The sequence below is a fragment of the Mustela nigripes genome, chromosome 13 (assembly GCF_022355385.1).
Source record: "Mustela nigripes isolate SB6536 chromosome 13, MUSNIG.SB6536, whole genome shotgun sequence".
NCBI classification, from domain to species: domain Eukaryota; kingdom Metazoa; phylum Chordata; class Mammalia; order Carnivora; family Mustelidae; genus Mustela; species Mustela nigripes.
Window position 1 is genome coordinate 55,769,046 of NC_081569.1, and position 26,736 is coordinate 55,795,781.

The 26,736-nt window shown below is 38.0% G+C and overlaps 1 protein-coding gene across 5 annotated transcripts in view; it reads left to right on the top strand.

The window, feature by feature from the left end:
* The first annotated feature begins 5,435 nt into the window (after positions 1 to 5,435).
* Positions 5,436 to 26,736, top strand: part of CDIN1 (CDAN1 interacting nuclease 1) — a 203,824-nt gene continuing 182,523 nt past the window's right edge. For 4 of the 5 annotated variants that reach the window (XM_059372468.1, XM_059372471.1, XM_059372470.1 and 1 more), the window contains exon 1: positions 5,436 to 6,114. In XM_059372468.1, the coding sequence (XP_059228451.1) occupies positions 6,014 to 6,114 (101 nt within the window). In that variant the 5' untranslated portion in view covers positions 5,436 to 6,013. The remainder of the gene's footprint in view (positions 6,115 to 26,736) is intronic. The other variant, XM_059372473.1, reaches the window with a different exon arrangement.

Sequence of the window (26,736 nt, forward strand, 5' to 3'; positions counted from 1 at the left end):
CCTTCCCCCAACTCTCCATCTATCAATCAAGGGGAAGGAAAGGGTTATAAATCCTGACCGGCATCTTGCCTGCTCTTTCGAAAGTCTAACCCAGTGGGATGGCAAAAGAAAGTAATTTTTTAAATGAAGAGACTTAGAGCTAATCTCCATCTGACATGCACTTCCCACTCCAGCTTACGTTGAAAGAAGTGCTTATTAAGGACAGACTTGATTCCTTGCCTCTCATTCTTCTTTCTACAAGAGAAACCCTCTACTTCACCAGCATAGTCCCTTTCAATTCCTGAATTTATAAATGTGAGAAAACCTTCAGAACATGATATATTCTTGCAGAATGGTCTGTGGGACAAGAAGAGTGATTGACAACTGCAGAAATTACATCTGAGGTTTAGTCCTGCAGGAAAAGGGGATACAAATTGCCTGCAAATTATCCACAAGTCCCTGATGAGCCTGAGGAGAAAATTTAAGAGGCTTCAGTCTTTCTTCAACAAACATGTTCACGTGCCTCCCTTTACTATAACATACAAACGCCCAAGAGAAATTGTCCCTGTGAAAACACTACTTTCTATTTTATCCTTGTCAAATGTGTTAATAGTAAATGTGTAAATGCCAATTAATAGTCTTTACCCTGTGCCAATAGTGTTTCATGTATGATTCAGAACAGAAGAGGTATATAAACTCTGACTGATTGGGTTTATAATTTAAAGAAGAAATCAGATTTTATGCCATAAAAACACATGATGTTAATTTCATAAGGGATATAATGAAATAGCCTGTGAGGATTTGCACTGCAGATCTCACTTGAGCAGAACTAAATACAGTAGAATAAAGGCAATAATAATGATGACTGATACTTATAAGTCTAAAAGGAACAGGTTACATTTCTACTTAAGAGTACATGAAAGTGAGACGTCCTAGACTTTGCACATACCTGGCTTACGATGATGGCTTTCAAAGGTTCTACTACAATACCACTCACAAATGTGATCAGCAAACCAGCGCTGGTCCTCAAAATGTTTCTCACAGGTTTTGCTGAGAAGAGTACAGAAATTGAGAATAAGAGTTTAGATAGACCCTTTTTTAGCAATTTGGTCTATTGACTCCTAATAACCAATTGGGGCTTGCATTTTGTGTGTCTTTGTGTTTTTAAATTTCATTTTTTGAGTAATTAATTTTTATCTTATTTCATAGAAATATTTGCCTGTGAAAAGTTGGGGGAAAACTGAGCCCTCAAGGCAGACAGTGTGAGAAATACTCTTCTAAAATTCTATAAAACAATCGATGAGATAAATAGAAAGCACCTCTTTAAGCCTTAGGTTTCTCCCCTGGAGAATGGATTTAATAATAGCACTTAGATCTTGAAGGTGGATCTGAGAATTAAGGGAGAATAGATGTATGTAATGTGCCTGCCTTTGGTAAGTGCCCTCGCACCCCACAACTGGCTCTTAGTATTATTGAATAACAAAGACTTCCAGAGATGCCATTCTAAATTATGTGTGCTCAGGACATCAGTTCTGTTTGTAATAGGTCTTCAGGGGATACCCCCACCAAGACACAAACTCCTTCTGGAACCAGCCTATCTCATTTGACAAACTAGGAGTTCATTCATGGGAAACAACCAAACACTTGGGGTTGGGTCTTCTCTGACTCTTCAAGATAACTGCTTCACCATCATGGTATGGAATGTCCTTCTGTATTTTTCCTTTTGTTTTCCTCAAGTCCTTAAGTTGAGTAATTTCTGCAAGCCTCAACAACATTTATTTTGATCTTTCTGGTCTACTAAGTGCTTACATTATGTTGGGACCAGGATAAAATGACCTGTCACTTATGGATGGTAACTATGGAAATGTAAACTTTGCTTTCTAAAGATGCATCACCTTAGATGGTACTTCACAGGGCAAAGAGAACGATATGCAGTCTTCTATCCAAAAAGGCCAATTTTTTTCTAGAGTGTGTTTGGCGAAATGTCAAAATTGAAGGTCACTGCTTCTTTAGCAGGCATTGCTGGTGCCCAAAGAAGGTAGCCTGCTAGTTCAGGGCATAAATGCTAATTAAGTATAGTTCAATGAAAGAGTTTTTCCTTTTTGAATTACAGTACACTGTGATGGAGAATATGAGGCCCTACAGTCAGACTAACAGATCCAAATCATGATTTTGGGACTTCACTGGCAATTCCTTTACTCACTTTGAGCCTCAGTTTCCTAACCTATAAATTAAGGACTGATGGGATAAGGTCTGAGCATCACAGTGCTTAAATAGTATTAACTCCCTTCTTTCTTCAGTTAGTAAACTTGAATTATTTTTCTTTAAAATAAGCAATGAGATGACTTTAACAAGTTTCCATGAGTAGAATCAGATTTTAAGATATAATAAAATGTCAGTATTTATTTTTAAAAACATGCATTGGATTGGGCAGATTCAGTGAACAACAGACTTTTCAAAAATGCGACTGACTCTTTCCAAGGTCAAGCACCTTCAACTCCTTTTCACTCTGCCTAGAACTCTCTGCTCCAGCCAGAATAACTTTCCCATGCGCGTGACTTGGCTCATTCTTATTTTTAGTCCTTTGTGTTTAGCACTCTTCTTGAAATGACCTTCTGATGCCTCCCTGCCAAACCCCACAACTCCTTTACAATTGTTCATCATTCACAGCGTCCAGGAATTGGCAAAAAGAAATCTGGTCAAGCCATTCACTCCAGCCCATCTTTCAGGGCTGGAGGTTTTTTGAGGGAGCTGTACTACCGCCCATTTTGACACATTTTCTTGCGATGATTTCATACACATTTTCATATCTGTAGATTCTTTCTCCCTATTAGAACTATAGAGTTCCATTTCTTCGGGTTAAGATGAGGACGGTCAGGATTAGAGAGGCTGTCACTGGGTCAAGGCCACATAATTTATGACTGATTTGAAACAGGTAGCTAGTTCTTTGTGTTTTTAGTTTGGTATTGTTTTCACTTTACAACCTACTTCACTTAGTGGGTGGCTGGTATCACTGACTGAGAAACAGTAGGGGAACTTCAGAGATGGAAAGGCAGCTCTGGAAGGAATAGGGCAGCTGAGGGGCAGGGAGTGTGATATGAGAGATGGGTCAGAAGGGGGGAGAGTAGAGGAAGGGAGGGAAGAACGGAGTCTCAAAGGATTAATTGTCTTAATCTGAGCATTTCATGCAAAATATAAATAAATAAATAACACCTAAACACCACCACGCCCTCTACCACATTTCAGCTTTGCTTCTATTTTGTGCTTAATAAACAACCCTACTGTCACAGCCAATGAAAACAACAACATAACTGTGCTTTTCCCTTGGCGCTAACTCTAAACAATCTACTGGATGTGGGTCAAAATTGTAAACTGCCAGCATGTTAAAAATAAAAACCAGAAAAACAAACCTAGCTTTTTCCTGAACCATCGTGAGGGTGAATGCAGGACAAGAGCCAGAGAGAAGAGTTACCATAAAAAATAACTAGTGCAAACATCCTTGAACTGATGTTTTCTATAAAAATCTGTTGGCTGTGAATTGCAAAGAGTGGAGTGGAGAAGGAGAAAGGAATGGGGGATCAAGTGGTGTCTGTTTATCGTCAACTAGCTTTCATGTAAAAGTCAGGGCAGGGTCAGCAACAAACTAGGCAGGTGGCAACTCCGGGCCACGCTGCCATAAATAAATAGTTATGTACTAATGTCATACAACCAGCGCTAGATGCAAAGCATATGGGGGAAAAACATTCTGATGTAAATATTAAAAACAAAAACAAAACTAAACTAAATTAAACTAGGGTTGCTGAATTCAGGATTCACTCCTGATACTGGATTTTGAGACTCTGGGAAAATAAAGTGGTGAAGCTTTTTTAACGCCTGGACTAAAAGGTTCTTTGAAATGTAGATTGTTCCCTTAAAAAAAAAAAAAAAAATCCTTAACCTTTGGCCTAAGAGAGTGTTAGTTTTTGGTGTAGTAATTAAGCCTTGAGAGTTGGCAAAGACCACAGACCCTGGACCCAAATTTCGAGAGTTTATACTCTACCCCTGTTGCTTACTTGTTCTCATGACCTCTGGGAAAGCTACCTAACCTTTCCATGCCTCAGTTTATTCACTCTGCACAAAAGGGAGGAGGAGGAGGAGGATAACGGCGATAGTACCTGCTTCATAGGAAATTATGATTAAGTGAGTCAGTGTGTGGAGAACAAACAATAACTGGTCAATAACCATGGCCATGTGACCTATCATTGTCAAGTGGTCTTACAAAGGCTATTCAACTTACACAGAGTATCCACCGGACACTACACTAAGGAATCTATCTGTTCCTTGTACTAACTTAAACTTAATGCTAACTGTGGTCTTGCCAGCTCTTAATGTGTAATTACTACACCAAAAAGTAACACTCTCTTAGGCCGTTTTACAGACAAAGGAGCTAAGGCTTGGATGGATTAAGACATTAACCCAAGAAGCATATCTAAGCTAAATTTCCAACCCAGGCCTTATTTCAGATTTTTAAAAAAAGGAAAGAAAGAAAAAGAAATTACTACTTTAAAATGGAAACAGCTTCTCGTTCTTAAAATGTTAAATTTGAGAAGAAAAACAACACATTGCCTTCTAAGAACCAGATTTTTTATTTTTAAGATTTTATTTATTTATTTGACAGACAGAGATCACATGTAGGCAGAGAGGCAGGCAGAGAGACAGGAAGCAGGCTCCCCGCTGATGAGAGCGGGGATGAGGGAGGGCCTTGATCCCAGGACCCTGAGATCATGAACTGAGCCCAAGGCACAGGCTTAATCCACTGAGCCACCCAGGCGCCCAAGAACCAGATTTTTAAGAAAAGATTTTATTTGAGAGAGCGAGAGCACGCACCAGGTGGGGGGGGGGGCGGGAGGAGGCAGAGGCAGAGAGAGAGGGAGAAGCAGACTCCATGCTGAGCAGGAAGCCAATGTGGGGCTCAATCCCAGAACCCTGAGATCATGACCTGAACCGAAGGCAGAGGCTTTAACCCACTGAGCCACCCAGGCGCCTCCAAACCAGATTTTTTTTTAAAGGGATTAAAGGACTGATGTCCTAATACATTGCTCGGGAGGGCTGATATCTGTTACAACACCTCAATTACTGTTAAAAACAGTAATTCTTTCAGTGACTCATTTCTCCAAACATTTCTTGAGCGCCTACCATTTTCTGAGAGGTCAAGATACAAAAAGAGTAAGAACTGGTTTCAGTCAGTTAAGCACCTAACTCTGCGGAGTGAGAGAGCGATGCTTTCCTGCGGGCTGTTTGATGAGGTCGCATTTGTTTTCTACTCTGTTTCCCAAAATGACCAAAAGTGCTTTCCTCGCGAGCTGCAGAAGTTGCCGGACTTCTCAACACAAGCCAAGCTGTGCGTCTACAGCTGTCCCAGCGGGGATTACCTGTCCGGCTCCTGCTCGCAGAGGGCGGAGAGACCTCGGAGCAGACGACATTCTTTGCTGGCCTCCGATTGGAGCTGAGCTAAAACGGCGCGTTTGGAAGCGTATTCAAATGGCGCGCCCAAGCCGTCGCTTTCTGGGGCTCAAGCTTGAGGATCATGGGACGCTTTTGTGCCCTGCTGCCCGGTGTGTGAGCTAACGCTCCCTGATTGCTGGTAGCTGGGAGAGTACGCATTCCGCGAACAGACCAGGTTGATCCCAGGTGAACGCAGCCCGGACACCAGTCCGCAGAGATTTAGGCGCCACCTCTGCTGACGGCAGCTCCTTCCTGGTTGTTTTGCCCTTAACTATCATGGCGGCGGGTTGCCTTCGGCCGGGCCTACTGCGGCTGCTCAGAAAGCCAAGGTAGGGCAATCGGGTCTACAGCCCGCCCCCCGCCGCCGAGCTGCCGGTGGAAGCCTAAGCTGTGCAAGTTAGTGATGAAGGGGGTATAGGAACAAGCCAAAAAAAGACTAGGACCCAGCGCCTTGCCGCTGCCTGCCCACCCCTCGTCTCCCGGCACCAAGGCTGCTGGAGCCCAGGGCGTGTTTTCCTTGTCCCCGCCACTTTCCCGTCCCTGGCCCAACATGATACTGACCAAAGCCCAGTACGACGAGATAGCCCAGTGCCTAGTGTCTGTGCCGCCTACCAGGCAGAGCCTGAGGAAGCTGAAGCAGAGGTTCCCCAGGTAAGTGTCCGTCTCTCCGCTCGCACAGCCCTTTGCCGGCAGCAGCTGTGCCCGGGCATCCCAGCCAGCGCTTAGGAGCCACGTGTCACCCAGGAGCGGGGAGGAACAGGAGTGTCTGGTGTTGGGCGATCAAGGATGTGAAGAGCTTTCTTCTTTCACCTGTCTTCCACAGGAGACCCTCAAAGGGATGAATCCCTGGCAGCTTCCCAAGGCCTTGAAATGAAATTCAAGTCCACAAACGTTTATTGAAAACTTGGTGCGTTCTAGGTGATGGCTGCCCATGATAGGTGCTTCGTAAATGTCTGGTTAGTTGACAGATACCAAGGATGAAGGGTAGGTGGCAGGGCCTTCCCAAAGTGGCAATACAAAATGGCCCCGGGAAACAAACAAGGGACCACTGGCCCCGGGAAACAAACAAGGGACCACAGGCCTAAAGGGGCCTCCTCCTGCTCAGCTCCGACTCTCTAATGCCATTAAGTGATCTCCAGGGTTCTCAGTGCAGTGAGAGACTCACGCCCTCAGGATTCCACTCTTGGGTCAAGATTGGCCATTTTAACAACCATATTATACATACTCCAGCGGTATTTCATACTTCCCACCCTTGCACAGATATCACCAAAGACATGTTTTCTTGAAGAAAGAGATTATTGGATAATTGATATTAATAAAGTACAAATTGAAGGGTAAAAGTCTTTTATGACCTCAATGTTTTTGAAGGAGTCCGTTTTCCTCATCTATAAAATGTTTTTTAGTATTATTCAGATATAATTAAAGGCAATATTTTTCCATTTATAGTTTCTAAGACTTTTATCAGACTTGTTAACAAGGAATAAAATTGACAAACTGGGATTTAATTTTCTTTCATTAACTCTTGCCAACTCTTCCAATGAACAGTGAAGTAGGAGAAAGCTGGTTAGCTGAGAGAACAGGTAGATTTTTCTGGGCAGCTTGAAGATGGAGCATACATTTAGAACTTCTGCTCTTGTTATGGTCTTCTATTACTACTGTATTTTTGCTTCTCTTTCTTTTTGCCTCCCTTTTCCCTCTCCTCTTCTACCACACTTCTTTTTCTTTATCACTATTTTTTTTCACCCTTGTTGCTTCATTTTCATAAGAAGTAACCTTCCCATATACTTATAGAGGATTTAGAAAGTGTACTAAAGAAGGATGCCCTTTGTTTGGGGCACCATGCTCTGTTGCCTATTCTCTTATGTGCTTCCCCGCCCCCCCCCCCCATATTCATGACATAGCCAAATATTTTTCAGTTTTCCCAAATACCATTCAGAGAATAACTAACTCTTCTTCCACTGGAAACTTTACAGTCTGTACTACTACTCTGCAAAAGATGAGATTAAAGGGTCATTTAGCAGCATGAGTGGAAATTCTATTAACAGTGTGATTTTTGGGAGTTGACTTCACAGTTTTCATGATGGCACTGTTTCACAACAGGTGGTTGTTGCAAAGGCCTTGAGCAACCTTTAGATTTGATAGTTCATTTTATTAGAGTCAGTCAGGTAAGGACCTCATAGATAATTTCTGATGGTTTAAATAGGTTAAGTGACTTTTCAAAATGCCTTTAGTCAAAAGACAAAACAATGTCAAATACAGGTTTCTTGACTTACAGTTCAGAATTCTACACTAAGCTGCCTTGATTAGTCTTCATATTAATAGTAATAACAGTGATAACTATTTTTTGGTGGTATTCACATACACTAAGTACTAAAAAAAAAATCAAAGTACTAAAATGGTTTTGTTTTTGTTTTTGTTTTTAAGATTTTATTTATTTGAAAAAGAGAGCACATGTGCAGGGACGGGTGTGAGGGGAGCAGAGTGAGAGGGAGAGAGAATCCCAAGAGACTCCACCTCGCCCAGTGCTGAGCCTAATGCAGGGCTTGATCTCCCTACCCCAAGATCATGACTAGAGCTGAAATCAAGAATCAGAGGCTTAACAGACTGAGCCACCCAGGGTCCCCAGTACAGAAATGTTTTCAAAAGTTGCTAAAAATTTTATTTTCCTGTTTTTAAAAGTTTTGCATGCTCAGTAAAGAAAACAAGAATTACTCATAATTGCATGCCCAGAAAATTTCTTTTAATAATTTATATATTTCCTTATGGTCTTTTTTTCAGTGTAATTCTGTCCTTATTAGTATAGTTTATAGGTCTTCCTATTCTTACTTAGCATATTGTGAGCACTTCTCATGAAACACTTCACAATTTGTTTCAAATAAATAATACCACTTTCTATATGTGCTATCCACTTCTTTATTACTGGACATCAAAAGTTTGTTTTTTAAATTTTCTGATGTATTTGGTATATAATGCCAAGTCGTCTGCTTATTTTCTTTAGATCCACAGATGTTGGGTGTGACTATATCAGTAGTTTTTAAACTTTTTGGTGTTCAGATCTCTATACTCTAAATAAGCCTCAAAGACCCCAAAGAACTTTTGTTTATGTAGACTACATCTATTGATGTTCACCAAAATGGTGAAATTAAAATTGGAAAAATTTTTTAAAAATCTTATTAATTTATTTTAAAATGACAGTAATAAACCCATTTTGTGTTATCATATTTTTCTGATTAATAACCATCATTTCAAAAAAGTAGTGAGAAAATGGCATTGTTTTACATTTTTGCAGATCTCTTTAGTGACTGTCTTAAATAGAAGGAAGACATCTGCTTCTGTATTCAACCTGTTGTAATGTGTTATTTTGATTAAAGAGTATGAAAAAACTCTAGCCTCAGACAGATGTAGTTGAAAAAGAGAAGAATAATTTAATAGGCTTTTAGATAATTGTGGATATTTTTGTTATTACATAAAACCTAGCAAGTGGTATTTTCTCAAAGGTTAATTGCAAAGTAGAATGTGAAACCATATCTTGAAGCTTTTCACTCTGTTACATTATAGTCCATTGGCCTGTCTTGAACTTTGAGTGGATCTTCAACCCATTCGTGATTTTTATCATTGCATTTTTTTATCATGCATTTTTATCATGCATTGTTTGTTTGCAAAATGTTGGTTGTGAATTATGTGGATCTTCCAAATGTTGTCACCTTTCATTTTACAGTATAGAAAAATCAGATTCGTTAATATCCCCACAGATCTCATCAGAAAAATATGTGAGATTTGAATCTGTCAAGCTTATGGTGATGGGTACAGAGTTTTCCAATATTTGAATTTATACTTGAAAGCTCAAATTTTATTATTGCAACAAGTATTATCACTTGTTTTCTTTGAAGTGACAGGCTCACATTGTTTATTTTTGAGAAAATGTCTTCCAGACACCCAAATCTAAATAATTATACTTTGTTCATTGTTCGTTCAAGTAAAATGTGGTGTCCCATGGAAAAAGTGGCTGGTTCAGCAATCATGTAAGTAGCCTCCTTTAAGTCAGCCATCGTACTTGGATATGTATGGATATGTAGACGTGCTTTGTATTTGCTTCTTCTTTTGTCCTATAGAATGTTAAAAGGATGCATATTCAAAGGTTGAGATTTAATAAAGTTAATTAGTGAATCTTAAGATGTTCTTATTGTGAAACTGGCCTTTTTTTTTTTTTTTTTTTTTTGTTCTGCCAGTATGTTGCAGTGAAATTTACAGTGACTTCCTGGAACAGTTAGCCTGGCCTTGATTTCCGCATAGGGGCTGGCAGGTTTTACCCATTATTGTTTTTGTACTGTCCATACAAATTTCACACAAAAGGCAAATCATGTGTCTTACTTTTCCGTAAAAATAGTTTTGACTTTGTAGACACCTGAGAGGGTTTCAGGGACTCTAGGAGTCCACTGGAGTCCACTGACCACACTTTGACAACCATGAACTATTTCAAATCAAAGGATATGTATGTTTTAAAGGGTTTTGGTGTATATTGACAAATTAGTATCAAAAAGATTATACTGAGGCTCCTGGGTGGCTCAATTGGCTAAGCATCCAACTGTTGATTTTAGCTCAGGTCACATGGTCTCAGGGTTGTGAGAGAGAGCCCCTGCGCTCCCTCAGGCCTGGAGCCTGCTTAAGATTTTCTCCCTCTCCCTTTACTTCTCTCCCATCTCTCCCCCGCCTCTCTGTGTCTCAAAAAAAAAAAAAAAAAAAAGATTATACTAATCTTGTTATTACCAGGGCATGGGAGTTTCTGTATCTACAACTTTGGCCAGCATTAAAGCATGTCATTATTTAATCTTTAATATGATTGATCAAGATTGACATTTTGTAATTTGCATTTTTAATTATAATACATTGTGTATTTCCCCACTTGTTTAATGACCACTTAACTTTCTTCATCTTGAATTACCTGCCTGCTGTCCTTTGTCTAATTTTATATTGGAGTGTTTGCTGTTATTGTTTATTGATTTGTTATTGTTTAGTGATCTGCATATGTTAAGGATGTTAATCCTTTACGTGTCATATCTGTTGCAGATGTTTTCCCAGTTGTTAGCTTTTAAATATTGTTCAATTTTTTTTTAAATTCTTTTTAAAGATTTTATTTATTTATTTGAGAGTGAGAGCATAAACAGCAGCAGGGCTGTGGGTGAGGGGAGGCAGAGGAAGAAGCAGACTCCCCACTGAATGGGGAGCCCGGTGCGGGGCTCGATCCCAGGACCCTGAGATCATGATCTGAGCTGAAGGCAGACACATAACTGACAGAACCACGCAGGCACCCCTTGTTCTATTTTTTATATGCTTAACTTTATGTTCTTTTTTCTGAAAAAGCCCTATCCTAAGACATGAAAACTGAATCTTCACCTGAATTTTCTTCTAGATTCTTTATGGCTTTCTTTCTTATCAAATATTTAATCTGTCTAGCTGAAGTGTATTTTAGTATATGTTCAAAGGTAAAGATGTAGCTTAATCCCCTCCCCCGCAAATGCTCACTGTGGCTTCTACCTGCTAGCCTTACTTATCCATGACTTCTTTGTTTCCACCAAAATTACAAATTTATGTCTCTACAAGTCACTATGTTGAGCCTGGGCGGTCCCCTTAACTACTCTGGTTTTATAATTCTTCGATTTAAAATGAAGGGCTAACACTTTATGATGTCTAGTACTGTACAACTTCAAAATTCACCCTCATTCTATTCTATTCTGTTCTGCAGTTTTACAGGTAATGGACCCTTTGGGCCCAGGAATATAGGCATACTGTATTTAAGTACTTACTGAGGATACATTCATTAATTTGCAGCTCCCAGCTTATTTCCTGGACCTCCTATTCAGATAGAAGCCCCCAGTCCAATCAGATTATATTTTACATTTTATTTTCCTGCCTAAACACTACATATGTATCTAATTATATATGTGTGTGTGTGTGTGATTCTTAGAGAGTGCCAATATACCTTTCACACAGGTTCCCCTAGTGTTAACATCTGACATAACCGTAATAAAATGATCAAGATCAGGAAATTAATTTTAATGTAGTTTGGTTAATTAATCTACAGGCCTGTTTTGAACTTTTGCTCATTTTTTTCACTCACATCCCTTTTCTATTCCAGGATCACACATTAGAATTAGTTGTCATGTCTTCTTAGGCTCCTCCAGTTGGTGGCTGTGCCTTACCATTATTTTTTGTCTTTTATGATCGTGACGGTTTTAAAGACTGCAGGCCAATGACTTTGCAGAGTGCCCCTAAGTTTGTACTTGATGTTTTCTCATTATTAGATTGAGAGCAAACATTTTTGAGAGCAAATAGAACAGAGATGCTGTTGTACCCTTCTCGGTACCTCACATCAGGGGGTGCATGACTTTATATTGTCTTATTGCTGGTGAGGTTAACCCTATTCGCTTGGTTGAAGTGTGGTGTCTGCCAAGTTTCTCCATTATAAAATTACTACTATTCCCTTTCTAATAATTACTTTGTGGGGATATCCTTTGAGTCTATGCAAATATCATATCACACTATTCTGTTGATACAAGCATCCATCAGTGGTTCTTGCTTAAAATTGTTATTACCGGTATTTGCCTAATGGTGATTTTCTATTTCTCTCGCTGGAATACCTTTTCAACTAATATAATCTATCACCACCATTTCATGCGAAACAATCCATCCCACAGTTGGCTCATGATTTTCACTGGTACTTGCTGTTCATTCACCTCTCATGGCATTTGATCTGTAATAATTCACTGTGTGCTCACTGTGTCTGTGGCACTATTTGAATATTTTTTAGAAAACAGATAGGACATTGTAGTAATTAATTTAGAATAACTTCCAATCTGAGTAAAGACTTTAAGACATATCCGTCACTCTAATTATTAGAATCACAGAATCCACAAGGGATTTGTGGAACATTTAGTACATGTATGTATAGTCAAGTGGGTTGTCTTTGAGAAGATATGCCTTGGCTGGAAATTCTTTTGCTGGTAAGCTAAGCCCTTTGGCACAAATTTCATTTTTCCCTGAGTTCCCTTGTCATGGATTTATTATTTGGTTGCTATTTATGCCTGTACTGACGAGTCAGAAGTCTTGATACCATACATCTCTAAGCAAATTCTTGTCTTTACCTCACTGTATATCTTTTCCCTCAGGGATCCTGGCTCAGCTGTTTCTAAGAGTGCCTTCCCCATTCTTAAGTATGATTTTCTGTCTTGGCCCACGACATCTACTGTTTTCCCAGTCTTGGATCATAGTATAGGCAACCATTTACTCATATGAGGCTGTTCCTAGAGAAATTTCACAAGGAGTAGTTAAAAACTTGTTGGCTCATTTTCTTGAGATCTTCACCTACTTTATCTGAGAACTGGAGTTAGGGCTGGCTCTATTTTGTATTTGCCAGGGTAGAGCTTAGTGGGACTTAATGGTGGACCTACAGTCCAGTCTGGTTAGGAGTGGAGTAGCAGAGGGACGGGCTTGGGACAAACACAATTTTATTTAAGTTTTACATTTGTTCAGCGTGGTGTAGTTTAATTTGGTTCTGCCATTGACTACAGTTACCCTGTTTTGAATAATGTTATCCCCCACCACCAGTGATGCATTTTAAGCTATTCTCTTGTCCCATGGGGAGCCTTATATTTTATTGTTTTTTTGCTTCCTATGACTATTTGTTCTTGGGGAGTGACCTGGCTTTGCCACTTTTATCTGAGTCACAGTTGCCTCGTCTGTTAAAAAAAAAAAAAAAAAAAAAAAAAAAAAAAGGGACAGAGCTCCATTGCTAAGAGGTAGAAGAAGTGGGATTCAAACCCAGGCAGAGTATAACTGCAGACTCTTAACTCTTAACTCTGCGGATTGCCTCTCACCGTTCAGTTCCTTAAGTCTGTGGTGAGGATTAAATAAAATAAGGCATGTAAAACACTTAGCATGTGTAAACGTTCTGGTAAGTATTTAATGGATGGTAAATATGATTATTGTTATTATTAGAATTTAGTAGCTCGCCTACAGTAGAAGAAATGTCTGAGTATAAGCCTTTTGAAACATAAAACAAAATTTTGCTTTGATACGGATCAGTTGATTGTATGGCTCTGAACACATGGATTTAATCTTCAGTTGAATACGGCCCAGATATCAGAAACTTGTCTTAAATCTCTCATAGTAATGTATAGTGTCATTTAAAAGAAAGGAAACCAAACTTTTGAACCCAGATGCACTGATTTTTAAGAATTACAGTAGTACATTGCAGTGTATAATTAATAGTGATTTACTTAAATTGGAAGATTATTCCTATTCGCTTGTTCTCTCAGTTGAATTGATAGTTGATTCTCAATTTGTGGTCAATTTTCTATTCTTTTGATAATGTTGTGGTACAACGAAATTTCAAAATAATGAGTGAGAATAGCCTGTAAAGGGAGAAAAAGTCAGTCAGCCTTTTATTGAGCTGGAAGTTCTTTTGGTGGTTTTGCTGAGGAAACATAACTGATTTACATGACCTTCAAAAAATAGTAAGCATATACTTAAAAATATATAGAGGAGTATTAATATATTGATCTTTAGGGCAAATTGGAAAAGAAATCTGCCTAAAAAGTGGCCTAAGAAAAGAATGTGGTTATTTCATGTATTTCCTTTGGTCATCTTTTAAAATATGATTTTTTATTTCATAACATTTCAGGTTTTTATTTTATTGTTGCATATTAGCCTAGCTTTAAAATTCTTCTGGAAGGTTATTTTATAAAGGATATGACACCTTGTGCTTTGATCAGATATCTGTGCCTTTTTGGATTCACATAGTTGCAAAAGTGAAATGAGCTTGAATTTCTATGAAGGAGTATTTGGAGAAAATCTCAGATAATGTTATCTTGAGACAAACGTACATGCTATTTCTTACTAGTTTGAGGAGAAAAATTTTATCTTATTAGATTATTGGCTTCATTTTAAAGTCTATATTCAGGCATCAAACCTCAGTCTACTAAGTAATAACTCATCTCAGAATGTTTACAGATACAATAAAGAGGAATTCTATATCTCCCTAGGAGAAAAATATTCAATTGATGTTTAGGGTAATAATATCTTAAAATTTGACTTTCAACAAATGTTGACTGAATTTAAAAGTGTATTTTTATCACACCTTTTGTGCAGTTTTGCCATATTTGTTGAATTTTCCTTAGAAACAGAACAATCAAATACTTTAACAGTATAAGAATAGTGGGAATAAGTGGGAAAAATGACCTTAACGTATAAAAGTCATATACAGGTGTGAAAATCATATGGGAGACAGGTAAAGAATAAATATTCCTTTATTTTCAGTTGGCTTTTTCCTGAAAGGAAATGTTTTCAAATGTTTAATTCAATGTATCTTTCTCTCTTTCTGCTGTCAGATTGCTTCTACCATGAGCTGGTACACAATGAACACAGTAAAGGTGTTGGGGTACAGCTTCCAACTGAATGACGAGTATCCATTTCTCAGGGGAACAGAGTAGACAGCTGGCTCCAGGATGGTTTCCTCGCTCCATGGGCTTCGAGAGCAGCAGGGAGCAGTCTGTACCTTGTTTATTAAAGACAGTACATAGCTGGTCAGAAGTCCAACCCTTTCCTAGCCACTTTTAGGAACTAAATACTGCCTCTTTTTTTCCTTTCCTGTTTCCTTCCATTCCGACCTTTCAGGAGGCTTCTTGATATACTATATTAAAGAGATAATAGTTCTTCTTCATAACTTAGAGCTTCCTTCCTGCCAGAAAACAGTGACACTATTGACATTGTCATCTTTTTCAAGTGTTTTCCCTTGCCTGAGGGCTGATCTTTTCTGTCCTTCTGGTTTCCCAGCAGCGCATAAATTTTTTTGTTTTTTGTTTGTTTTTTAACCTAAGTTTGGTATTCAAATCATGACCTGATAAACACCTGAAATATCATTGAGATAATGGAGAGGTCTGCAATTTTCTATCCAAAGTAAAATGTTAAAATATCTTTTTTCCCCTGTGTTTTCAATATTGAGATTCAGCTGCTAAAATGTTTGAAAACTTTTAAAGTTAGAGACATAACTTCAAGACCATGGAAATAAATATTTTGAGTCTGAGAAAGCAGTACAAGCAGAGGAAAAAGTAAGTGGGTTCATGTTTTTTGATACTGTCAAAAGTACTGAGTCTTTCCCTGACCAAGTGCTGGCCCCTGCTGATTGGCGTGATTCTGTATGAAGCTTGAGCTTTTTCTAAGGTTTTCCTGGGAACAGTAGTGATACACAAGATTAAGACTTAAAAATACATGGTGCATTGTCACCCTTTCCTCCCCCCAACATAACTCATCTATTTCTCATGTATTTATTTTTATTATTGTTGAGACTTGTCCCATGCTCCAGGTTCAAGAAAGGATGAGATATATACTCTACTCTTGTATTTATTCTGCTTTAGGAAATAGCACACCTTTGATATTTACAAGGGTCATCACTTCATGATTGTTGGAATCCCCAAATATGCAGCTAGCACTAGAGTGGATGGCAAAGGTCTGAAGCTTTGTGATGCGGGTGTTTGGTTGAGCTCGCTTAGTAGCTAATTGACTTGGTCTTCCCCAAATCAGGCTAGTGGTAGGAAAGATTCAGATTTACACTCGGCAAACTCCTGAATTATGTTTGTCATGAATATTTATGATCACTCTCAGGTAGAGCTGGGGATGTTTAATCTAGGAATGCTGTGGATACCCAACTTCAGTGCCAGGATGAATAGAGACAGAGTGAAATCTCTTTGTTTTGTCACTCATGCCTGTGCCACACCTTAGCCTCCTGAGATTCCCTAACTTATAAGATGGTGTTTAAGACTAGAAGGGGAATAAGGCTCTTTGTAGGGGTAGGCTTGGTAGATGGGACGTGGTGGAGTAAAGCATCACTTAAATGGATCTTCCTACAATCATGTGAAATTAGACTGGCGATTTTTTTTTTCTATTTTTTGCTTCTGTCTATACCTCTTCCAAGCTGATGTCATCTTTTGTCAAGGTGTACTACACTGTTATTTGTTTTTGCTGATAATATTGGGAGGAGAAAGCTAATAAAATTTGAAATTAACTTACATTTCAAGCCCCATTTAGCAAAGATAGTAAATGGACTGGGAATATGAGAGAGACTCTTCATGGGATAGCATTAAAAAACCCCACAGACTCTTACAGTTTAGATGTAACAAATAGCTCACAAACATCATTTCTTAACTCGTGAAGTCACCAGTATCTGGATTCTTATTTCCTGAGGCCAGCTAAAATACATATCTAAAAATAAAATCCATTTCCCCTCCAGTTTATAATATTTGGATTTTTGTTTGCACCATGATGGACATGTTGGAGACTCTTTGGTGCAAATCACAGAAGTTTCTCCAGAGGGACCTGCATACCTCTCTTATTATTTTAGATTCAGTGACTTCTGAGCGTTGCATTGAAAACCAATTAGCGATCATCTAGTCAAATCAGTTAATGTTGTGATGCACCGAGGGAGCAGTGCTACCCGGTGATCTGGACAAAGTTACACACGTGCAGGTAAAACTCTTCCTCTGTGCTCTTTAACTAGAAATCTTAGATTCCTGTCTCTTGAGGAGCTGGTCAGGTACCAACAGGAATGAATGAATGAAGCTAGCCTGGTTGGGATTGTGGCAAAGGGAAAGAACAGTTGTGTGTACTAATGTGGCAGCCGCTACCTTATGCCCCATGCTGCTGAGTCTTTTATTCCCTAGAAAACAGCTCTCTATCTCACTTTTAGAAAAAAAATACTCTGAGTTTTGAATGTTGTCCATTTGTTGGAACTTTTAAAGACACTGTGGGCCAATGGTTTTCTTGCCAAACAGAGCAAATCTGTGGGCTGAATTTGGCCCACAGTCAGTGAGTGCTGGAGCTGGCTCTTTCTGGCTTCTGAGAGCTGATGATAAGTATCTTTTCCTGACTCTACAAGCTGTGACCTCCCATCTAATAGCTTAAAATTAGAAGCAGTAGGGGTGTTTACACCACAGAAATTGGCTAACTTGTGACAAACCTGGGCTCTCCCCACTGCCACCAAAGGCATTTCTTAAGCCCCACCCCCAACACCACTGCATACCATCACCAATCTGAGACTTTTGCATTGTACATTATGGCCCTGTAACATGTCTTTTCCAGAGTTTTCTTAACCCAATTTATTCTATTTGTTTTTTTTATAGCTTTTTTCCTAAAAGGGATCTTGAAAATCCCTTTTCAAAATGCTTACATCTATATTTCATTTATTCTTATAATACTTTTGTTGGGCTCCCCCCCCTTTTTTTTTGTTCAAAGAGAGCATACATATATTTTTTCCCCACTATAGTTTATGTGGGAACTAGAATGCCAGTTTTGTTTTTTTTTTTAAGATTTTATTTATTTATTTGACACAGAGAGAGACATCACGAGCAGGCAGAGAGGCAGGCAGAGAGGAAGGAGGAAGCAGGCTCCCCGCTGAGCAGAGAGCCCGATGCGGGGCTCCATCCCAGGACTCTGAGACCATGACCTGAGCCGAAGGCAGAGGCTTAACCCACTGAGCCACCCAGGTGCCCCTGCCAGTTTTGAGCCTTAGAAGTACCTAGTATATTATTGATGTTATGATACATATCATAATGGGCGTTTGATTGAACTGACCTGAGAAAAATGCTTCTTGGTTGAAAAAGAAAAAAAAAAAAACCATATATGTATGTCTCATTTAAGGAAAATTGATTCCTTTCAAAACAAATTAATTAGCTAACTTTAGGGATATTACAGTGATTCTTTACTCTCTCTAGGAATTTGGAAATGTTCCAGTGGTATACCTGAGGGTTTATCATGTCAGAAATTATTTTTTTTTTAGAAACTTCAAGCTTAGCTGTTACATCTTCAGTTGGCAGTTACTAGTATAAAAAGAAAATAAAGCATCTTTATAATTATAATGAAAAACAAATGAGAAGATACCCAGTTGATTATAATTTGATTTTGTACAATTTTCTAAAGACTCAATTATCACATGTTCAAATGTGTTTCTTTTCTACATTTAAAGAGTCAGTAATAAAGTAATATGACAGTGTACAGCTAAAACAGATAATAAAATTAACATTAGGCAAGAATATGTGCATTTTAGAATAAGAGGAGAAATTCTTTGTGGGGATAGCCCCACATGAGTGGGCTGGCCAGGTGGTATTGAGTTTGGCAGAGATGTTACAGCCTGTTCTTGACCTTGAGTGCTTTATCAGCTCTCTGTGCTTATGATTAGTTATTTTATAAATTGATAGGAGGCAAAACCCATTATTGGGAACTCCAGGAGGCGGTTCAGTTTTTTGTTATAAAGCCAGTTTTATAAATTGGCTTAAAGAGCTTGGTTCTGGAAATAGACTTATGAATTCTGGGTTCATGACTTACTTGCTGGGTGACCTTGGGTAACTTTCTTCATGTCTTGGTGTCTTATTTGTGAAATGGGATTGTTATGAAATTGAAATGAGGTAGTACCTATAAAATGAGTAACATAGTTCCTAATACTGTGCTAAATAAATTTTTCTGTTTCTGTTATTGCTAACATTGATTTAATGATGCTCATTGCAGTGGTATTTATGCTTATAATAATTAGACTCAGGACATCAGAACTGAAAAAATTTTACCTAAAACAAGCCCCTTTATTTTCTAGGTTGCCAAAATGTTTCCCATTTAATCCCAGGATAATAAGAAACCTACTTTTACTAAGTTACAGTGAAGTCCTTAGATGATAATGGCAACCAAGATGGGATTTTGCGGGGGGGATGACAGATGAGGATATGTAGGTTTAGGTTGATTCTCCTCCCCACCTCCCCCCACCCCTGGTCGAGTAAGTGTGAATATTAAAACCTGAAAAATTTTAGGTATTTTCTTGTCTAATTACAACTGAAATATAAACTGTCAAATTCTAGAATCTCTTTTACATTCCCACCCCCACCTTGATAGCAAGGTGGTTATGAACTTAAGAGAGATATTAGGATGGACACCAGTTTTGGAGTCAGGGTTCTGCCACCAGGACGTAGCTGGAGTCCAGAAATTATGTGAGTTCAGGTAAAAGTCTTTTGGGGCATGGAGTTCTTGTGGGATCTCCAGATCATAACATGAGTGTGGACACTGGTTTTAGTGTTTAATGTAGATATGAATAAATTTGAAGATTGAGTGCTTTTTCAATAATCTTAAAATCTTTTCATGCTACTGATTATGAAAAGACCTTGAGGTAAACACAAAGGGATTGCATAAACCTTTTAAAGAAAATAGATATATTGCCCCTTAAGGCTTTGGTTATTATTTACAATGTATTCTAGAATGCTGCCTGCAAAGAATTTGCTTAATTTATCTTATTTGTGCAGTTCTGCTGATCATATCATTACAATAATAATGAATTGGGCTAGGTAGTAATTCTTCCCCTCTTCTATTCTATTTATCGTGGAGCCTATCTTCTAGGTTCTCCATTGAGGAGAGGCTTTAAGATATAGACCTACTCCATACTTCACTTAAGGTACTTAGACCGGATGAGAATAAAGGTATCAAAACTGGTTAGAAATCATTGTGTTTAATAATAATAATAATAATACTTAAAAATTTGAATGGTACTCTGAAAAATGGTGCCTGAAGTCAAAGGTAATAGAAAAGTCATAATTGTACTATGGAATGTATTTTGAGGACAATGCCTTATAACTCTTCTGAAGTGTGAAAACGAGACTTGGTTAGTTTTATTTCATCTGTTAAGGGTGTGTAAGGAGTCTAGATTTGGTACATTGTCATGGAAAATATTTTATTCATGTTATAGCTTTTTGGACAATTGTATTCTGCATTGTATTACAATGGCACAATAAATTGCTGAATATACTGTCTGCTGAATATGACTTTACCATGAAAAATTTGATGCATGGAGAAGGAAAGGTTGGAATATATCAACCTTTTCTGACAAGGGACTTTGAATTTTGACCTAATACAGGTGACCTTTGTGTGCAATAAAAGTGAGCTTAATCTTGAGGTCAAGGTTGAAGTGAATGGCAGAGCTGACGCTGATTGTGGGTACTTCAGAGCCTACCTGGCTATTGGCTCAATGGGAGTCCGGCACTTTTTTTTTTTTTTTTTTAAATTTTTAGCCTTTTCAGGAGCTTATTTATAGTAAGTTGTTTAGCTCTTTAACACTACCCCATTTCCTCAAAGCCCAGATATCTGTTTAGTTGTGGTAAGTTCGTCTGTTTATTTATAAAGTTTACTGTTTCTGAGTGAAAGGTATGAGTGTGCTATTATTTTCTGTTCCATAGATAAGCCATAGCTAAAAATAAAAATGTTCTTATGACTTAAAGAAAAGACAACTGACACATATAACCTTGGAAAGGAAAATATATCTTCTTTTAAGAGGTTTATTTCTTTGACAAGTTGAACCCTTATTCTCTAACTTTGGAACTGTCAGAAGAATTTTTAAATAGTTTGTACCTTTATCTGGATTATAATTAAGAGAACTCTTATGAATTATTGTCTTAAAAGGTTTAGATGATTTAGAGACTGGTTATTCCCTTGGAGGTTCCTTTGAAATGCATCCACTAATGCATTTACATTAGAATATTACATGATATAAAATATTTTTAAGGTTTTTCTTGCTGTACATAAAAGGGAAATTATTTTAAAACACAAATTTCACTATTAAATATCTCTACTGTTTTGTCATAGGTAAATTACACCTTAGCAAACATCAAAGAAAAAAAAAAACCAACCTGTCAGTATTATATTGTGTGAACACTTAGGGAATATTCTCCCCAAATAATTGTTAGAAGCAGTAAACAGTTGGGGAAAGTGTCAGAGCCTCTAATGGAAAGAACTTCTACTCTTTTAATCGAGCCTGCAAAATATATTCCCCGGGACTGATCAGTGCTGAAGCACTGAGGTTTGATGATTGGAATGGCAGGAAACCATGCTTTCAGGACATAATGAATTGACGAGGCCATCCATCATTTGTTAGCATACGCTGAAACGTAGGCTATGTGTGCAGAGGCCTGTGATTTAGTAAATACTTGGGAGATGAATAGAGCGTACACACAAGGGAAGATATTGCTGTCCTTCAGCAGCCTGAGACCCAGGCGCCTGCTGAGAAGGCCATCTGATGGCACATCATCAGTAACCGGCCTGTCACAGTCAGCGGTGCCCACCGACCATCGCCAGTATATTAAATGCATTTTTAATATCTGCTTCAGTAGATTTAATGAAGAAAATTTAGTTTCCATACTCCAAGCACTGCTTTTTCAAGTGTTCTAAAGCATGGACTCTTGCCTACATAAGAAAGGGGGAAGACCATGCCGGCAGTTGGGAGAGTGGATGGAAAAGGGCACTCAGACAAAATATTGTGCAAATAAAAAATGCTTCTAGAGGAGCTGGCATCTTGTTGGTGTAAAAAAGCTCTTTATTTATTTATTTTTTAAGAGTCTTTTGATTAGTTCCTTAAGCTCTAATTCCCTTCTTAACTCACAAGCCCTTTCCTTAGGAGGATTGAACCCACTGGTAAGAGATGTCAGCCTTCTGATCAGAAAGGAAATATTAGAAGGTGAATATTACAGTTTGGCATAATTTGGATAGAGAGACTCAGTTTTAAATAAGTTTGTGTTTTGAGATGCTCTTTGAGTCTTAGGATATTTGAATGAAGATACAATTATAAAGTAGGATTTTTTTTTCTTACCCAGTTACTTCCACATTTTTTAACATTGAACTTTACTCATTAATCAAGTTAGTAAATTTTTGTCTTGTGTCATGCAGAACAGCTCAAAATAAATGAAAAAAAAAAGTAGTTGCCAACTTGATTAAAGAGTGCTCTTATACTTCTTAGCCTATAGTGTTTCTTTAGAAATTGTAATTTTAAAATGTTCTATTTTTATATTCTGGCAAAGTGTGTAGATTCATTCTTTTTAATGAGTTTCAGTGTTGACATTATTTACTACAAAACAGCAAGACAACCAATTAGATATTGTTGCAAGCATGCACTTTAAGGGTTTCCCCTCTTGTTTAAAAAAATATACAGAATATGCTCTCATGTTCACAGAAGAAGAAGCTACGGAATGGGACCTATAAATCTGATTCCTGCATGTGTCAAAACAGTAATGTATTAAATGCATATTATTATAAAAATTTAAGACATGTCTTAAACACACTTACATTTTTATAACACATGGCAATATTAAATAATACATTTCCTTGTTAGCATCTGTTTGCCGTCATTGTTGGCAAGACCTATGATTTATTGCTTAAATTAATGACCAAGACCATTTTGGACCTGATATATGCCCCTAAGCTTATTACATCACTAAATAAAATAAAATGTATGCGCTTGTGACAGAGTTATTTTTATAATTGTTTATCCCTTTAAGTGCCCTATTCAGTGATTCACTGAAAGGTTCATAATGGTTGGCTTGTAACCAGAAAATAATCTCAGAAAGGTAAAATATATTTCTTGTCTAGAAATAAAATGCCAGAGTGATGGTGATGATAAGGGTCCCAGCAAGAATTTGCAACACTCAAACCTGTTCTTCTTTTCTTCAATGCGCTCAATTAACTCTTGTTGAGGTTTTTTTTTTTATGCATTCCCTCCCCCAATTCTAAAAGCTGTCTATTAGTGCTACAGCTCATCTTCATATAAACCCTTCAATATGGGTGAAGTGGTTTTGCTCAGACATAAAGCAGGAAGGGTTAAATTGTTCTTTACCAGTGATTTTTCAGGTGCCATTATCACCACGCATTAAACTGAACAAGATGATTTTCCTATTATTCGTTCTTTTCTTTTGGGAGATTGGAGTTTTACTGTTTTTATATTGAACTCTATTTGACTTCACAGTCTTTATCTTTCCTTTCTAAGGATAGACCCTTCAGTATTTTTACCGTAACCTGTTATTCATCTGAAGTCACTCTGATGCCTGACTTATAATACAATATAATATGGCTCCATGGTTTTCTGCTCCACCTCACCTGTCACATGATGGTAAGTTTTGATGGCAAAGTTTTAGGGAAGCTTAAGTCTTGCTTCTGGACTGCAGTGTCTACACCTTGAAACAGATGAAGGCTCTTTGGGTACCTAGGAGTAATCCTTGTGGGAAGATGATTATTTTTTAGCTAGCCTGGGATGCTTATTGCCCATAAATGAAAATAAAACCTAGTTCCTGAGAAAGATCTTTTTCTTGTCTTTATCTCGTTTTTACTGCATTTTATTGGAAATAAAATTGCAATAAACTACAGTTCATTGGAAATTGAAACAGGTTTTGTTTTTTGCTTACGTTTTTATTTTCCTAATTTTCTTTCCCAACGCATTTGATCTGGTAAAATCTGTAATGGTTCTCTCAAAAATGATCAGGCCAACAAACATTTGTGATTTTCTTGAAGAGGTCTATTGGCCTTTTCTATTTCAGGCTCTCATCTCCCATCTTTGATCTTTATATCTTCCTTTTCTTCTCATCTTCCTTGTCTGAGAGACCTGTCTCCAGATGAAACATTTTAAAGGAGGATTGATGAATGAGAGTTTTGAGTGCCAATGTCTACTTCCTTCTCTAACTTTTTCTTTCCCTTTCCCTCCCCTACTTTTGTGTGTATGTGTGTGTGTCCTTTGAATATTTGAATATTCGCTCAGATCCACTAAGATTTTTTTTTTTTTTTTGCTTTAACCATTGTAGTTAGTTTTACCTGTTCATTTGAAATGTATACATTCCTGTCTTTCACTTTCTATTTAATTGATTGTGAATTCCTCAAAGTTAGGAGCCATGTGTTTTGCTGTCATTTTGTCTTCCAACTCTTTCTTTGAGAACCTACCATGGTATTGTGGTCCTTTGTGCAGTCAGTGAATTCCTACCAACTTTCTAATATGGGCCAATGCTTATTTCCATAATCTCTCTCTCTTTCTTTTTAATATTTATTTATTTGAGAGACAGCGAGACAGTACTAGCAGGAGGGGCAGAGGGAAAGGGACAGAGAATCTCAGGCCAAAAACGTGCTGAGTGTGGAGCCTGACTTGGGGGTCGATCCCACAACCCTGAGATCATGACCTGAGCCAAAACTAAAGAGTCGGACACTTAACTGCCTGTGCCACTCAGGCATCCCTCTATAATCTCTTTTGTGGAAGAGGTAACTTAAAAGTGTGTTTTTTTTTATTTTGGCCAGTACTGTTCTGTCGAGTACATACAAAGGACTTGGTATTCTTTCCCAAGATTGTTTCTGAAGCTCCCACTCTTTGGGTCAGGATGTTTAAGTCCTATTTAAAAATATTAAAATATTCAGTAGGCAGCTAAGTGCTTAGCCTAGTGTACTACTTAACACTAAATGAAAGTAAAATATAACACAGACATGGAGCCATTTGTTATATTTTAGTAGATGAAGCAATGGCAGTGTAAACCTTAACCTTGTAATTTTGTGAGTTCCACTTTATCATGTAGCTGTAAGGGTAATCAAAATAAATCACGGGAAATGAATAAATATTTTCTAGTGCTTTCTCTGTGCTTTCAGAAGTGATGTTTGATCCATGAAATTTTAGTAAGTGTATTAAATAAAACAATATGATGTGCACTGTGTCAGATCTGATAAATTATTCGGTATAGGACATTTATACAACATATGTTGAGCTGCTACATGAACAGCTTAATGACTATAAATTATGTTAATCTGTCTTGCCATTTTTACATTTTGTTAAAAATCGCACAATTTGTATTGTAGATATTTATATATATATGTTTGTGGGGGGTGGGCAGAGAGAAGAAGAAGGCATAAGAAAGGCACAGGTCATCTCTGCGATGTTCTGACAGTGATCCGGGGCTCCTCAGCTGTGCAGTGTACATAACACAGATGTTGGGGAGTCATCTGTCAGCCATGCCTCTCCTATGGAGTTAAAGTTCTAGAGGGAAAAGAATTTGACACAGTGCTGTCACTGTTACATTTTCACAATAGAAGAGCATGCAAATATTGAACCTCCTGCTTAGCAGTAGTGCCCTGTCTAATGTCTGTGCTGGTTAGAATAAAAAATCATGGGTGCATCTTGGGCTCAGAGATCTGACAAAGGTCATGCTATGTTGGGCATTTGAATTGGAAATTGTCTGGACTTAGATTTTATAAAACTCCCACTGTTGTGTGTGTGGAGAATTTCAGCAGGGTTTTGTCCCTGGAGAGGCCTCTTAGGCCCTTTTCTGTCCTATGAATGAATTTAGATGTGAGGGTTACTCCTGCCTTAAAACTGTTAAGTTCATTTTGCATACATCCCTAGAGGGAAAAACTGGCAGATGCTTTTGTCTTGGAAGTGTTTAAAAGAAAACTGCAGAGCAGGAACAAGAGAGAAAAGGGGCCCTGTGTGGAGTCCCAGAACATTTTGGAAATGGCCAATATGCAGTTTTCATCAGTATGAAGGCGGGGTGCAATATGGTGCCTGTGGCTCACAAGGGAATATGAATGTTGATTAAGCATACTCCCAGGCTTTGAAATTCTGAAAGCAGTGTCAGAATAATGGATGTTGAGCAAATGTCAAGCATTTGTTAATTTCTCTGTTATTTGGAGTTTATCTACCATGATCAATCAAATAAACTAGTGCTTCTCTCTTGTGGCATGTGTCATTGATATGGTGATTAGGTGGCTAGAGAGACCTTCTGCTTTTTTTCCAGGTAACAGATTATGGAGGGGTAGACAGAGCTTTTCAGTTGAAGATTTGCTTATGGCTTGGTTTAGTAGAAATTTGAATATTAACTGAGGACTTTGAGGATGATATAAAAATCATATCTGCATGCACAAGATACTAACTCTAATGCCATTTACACCAGAAGAGCTGGTAGTGGTGTTATGGTTTCCATTGAAATAGAGTTTTCGGAGTTTATCAAACTTCGGTGTAAAACTGGGTGAAAGAAATTTGCTCTCAGAAGAATTCTGGCCTGTTAACATTTGTAGATAGTTTTGGATCTGTTATTATTTTTGTCTCCCCCTCCCCTCAATTTTTAATTAATTCTAACACAGTTATTGACTTTAATCCTTGAGAGGTGGTCAGTAGATTTGCTTCATGTGGTGCAGTGTAATTTCTTTTTATTATTTTTAGGAAGCAATGCTACAGTGTTTTGATGTCCCTGATATAAATGATCAGAAGGTCCTTTCTAGCACTTACTCAACTGCAAATTATGGTGAAGTACTAACATTCCATGGGGTGAGGAATAGTTTTCCTTTTAGAGAACGAATGGCCTTAACAACTGGGATTTCATTTGGGGTTGACTCTAGCTACCATTTTTAAATGTTCTACCCCCAGGAAAGTGTAACTTGGACTGCAAGGGGGTCTTC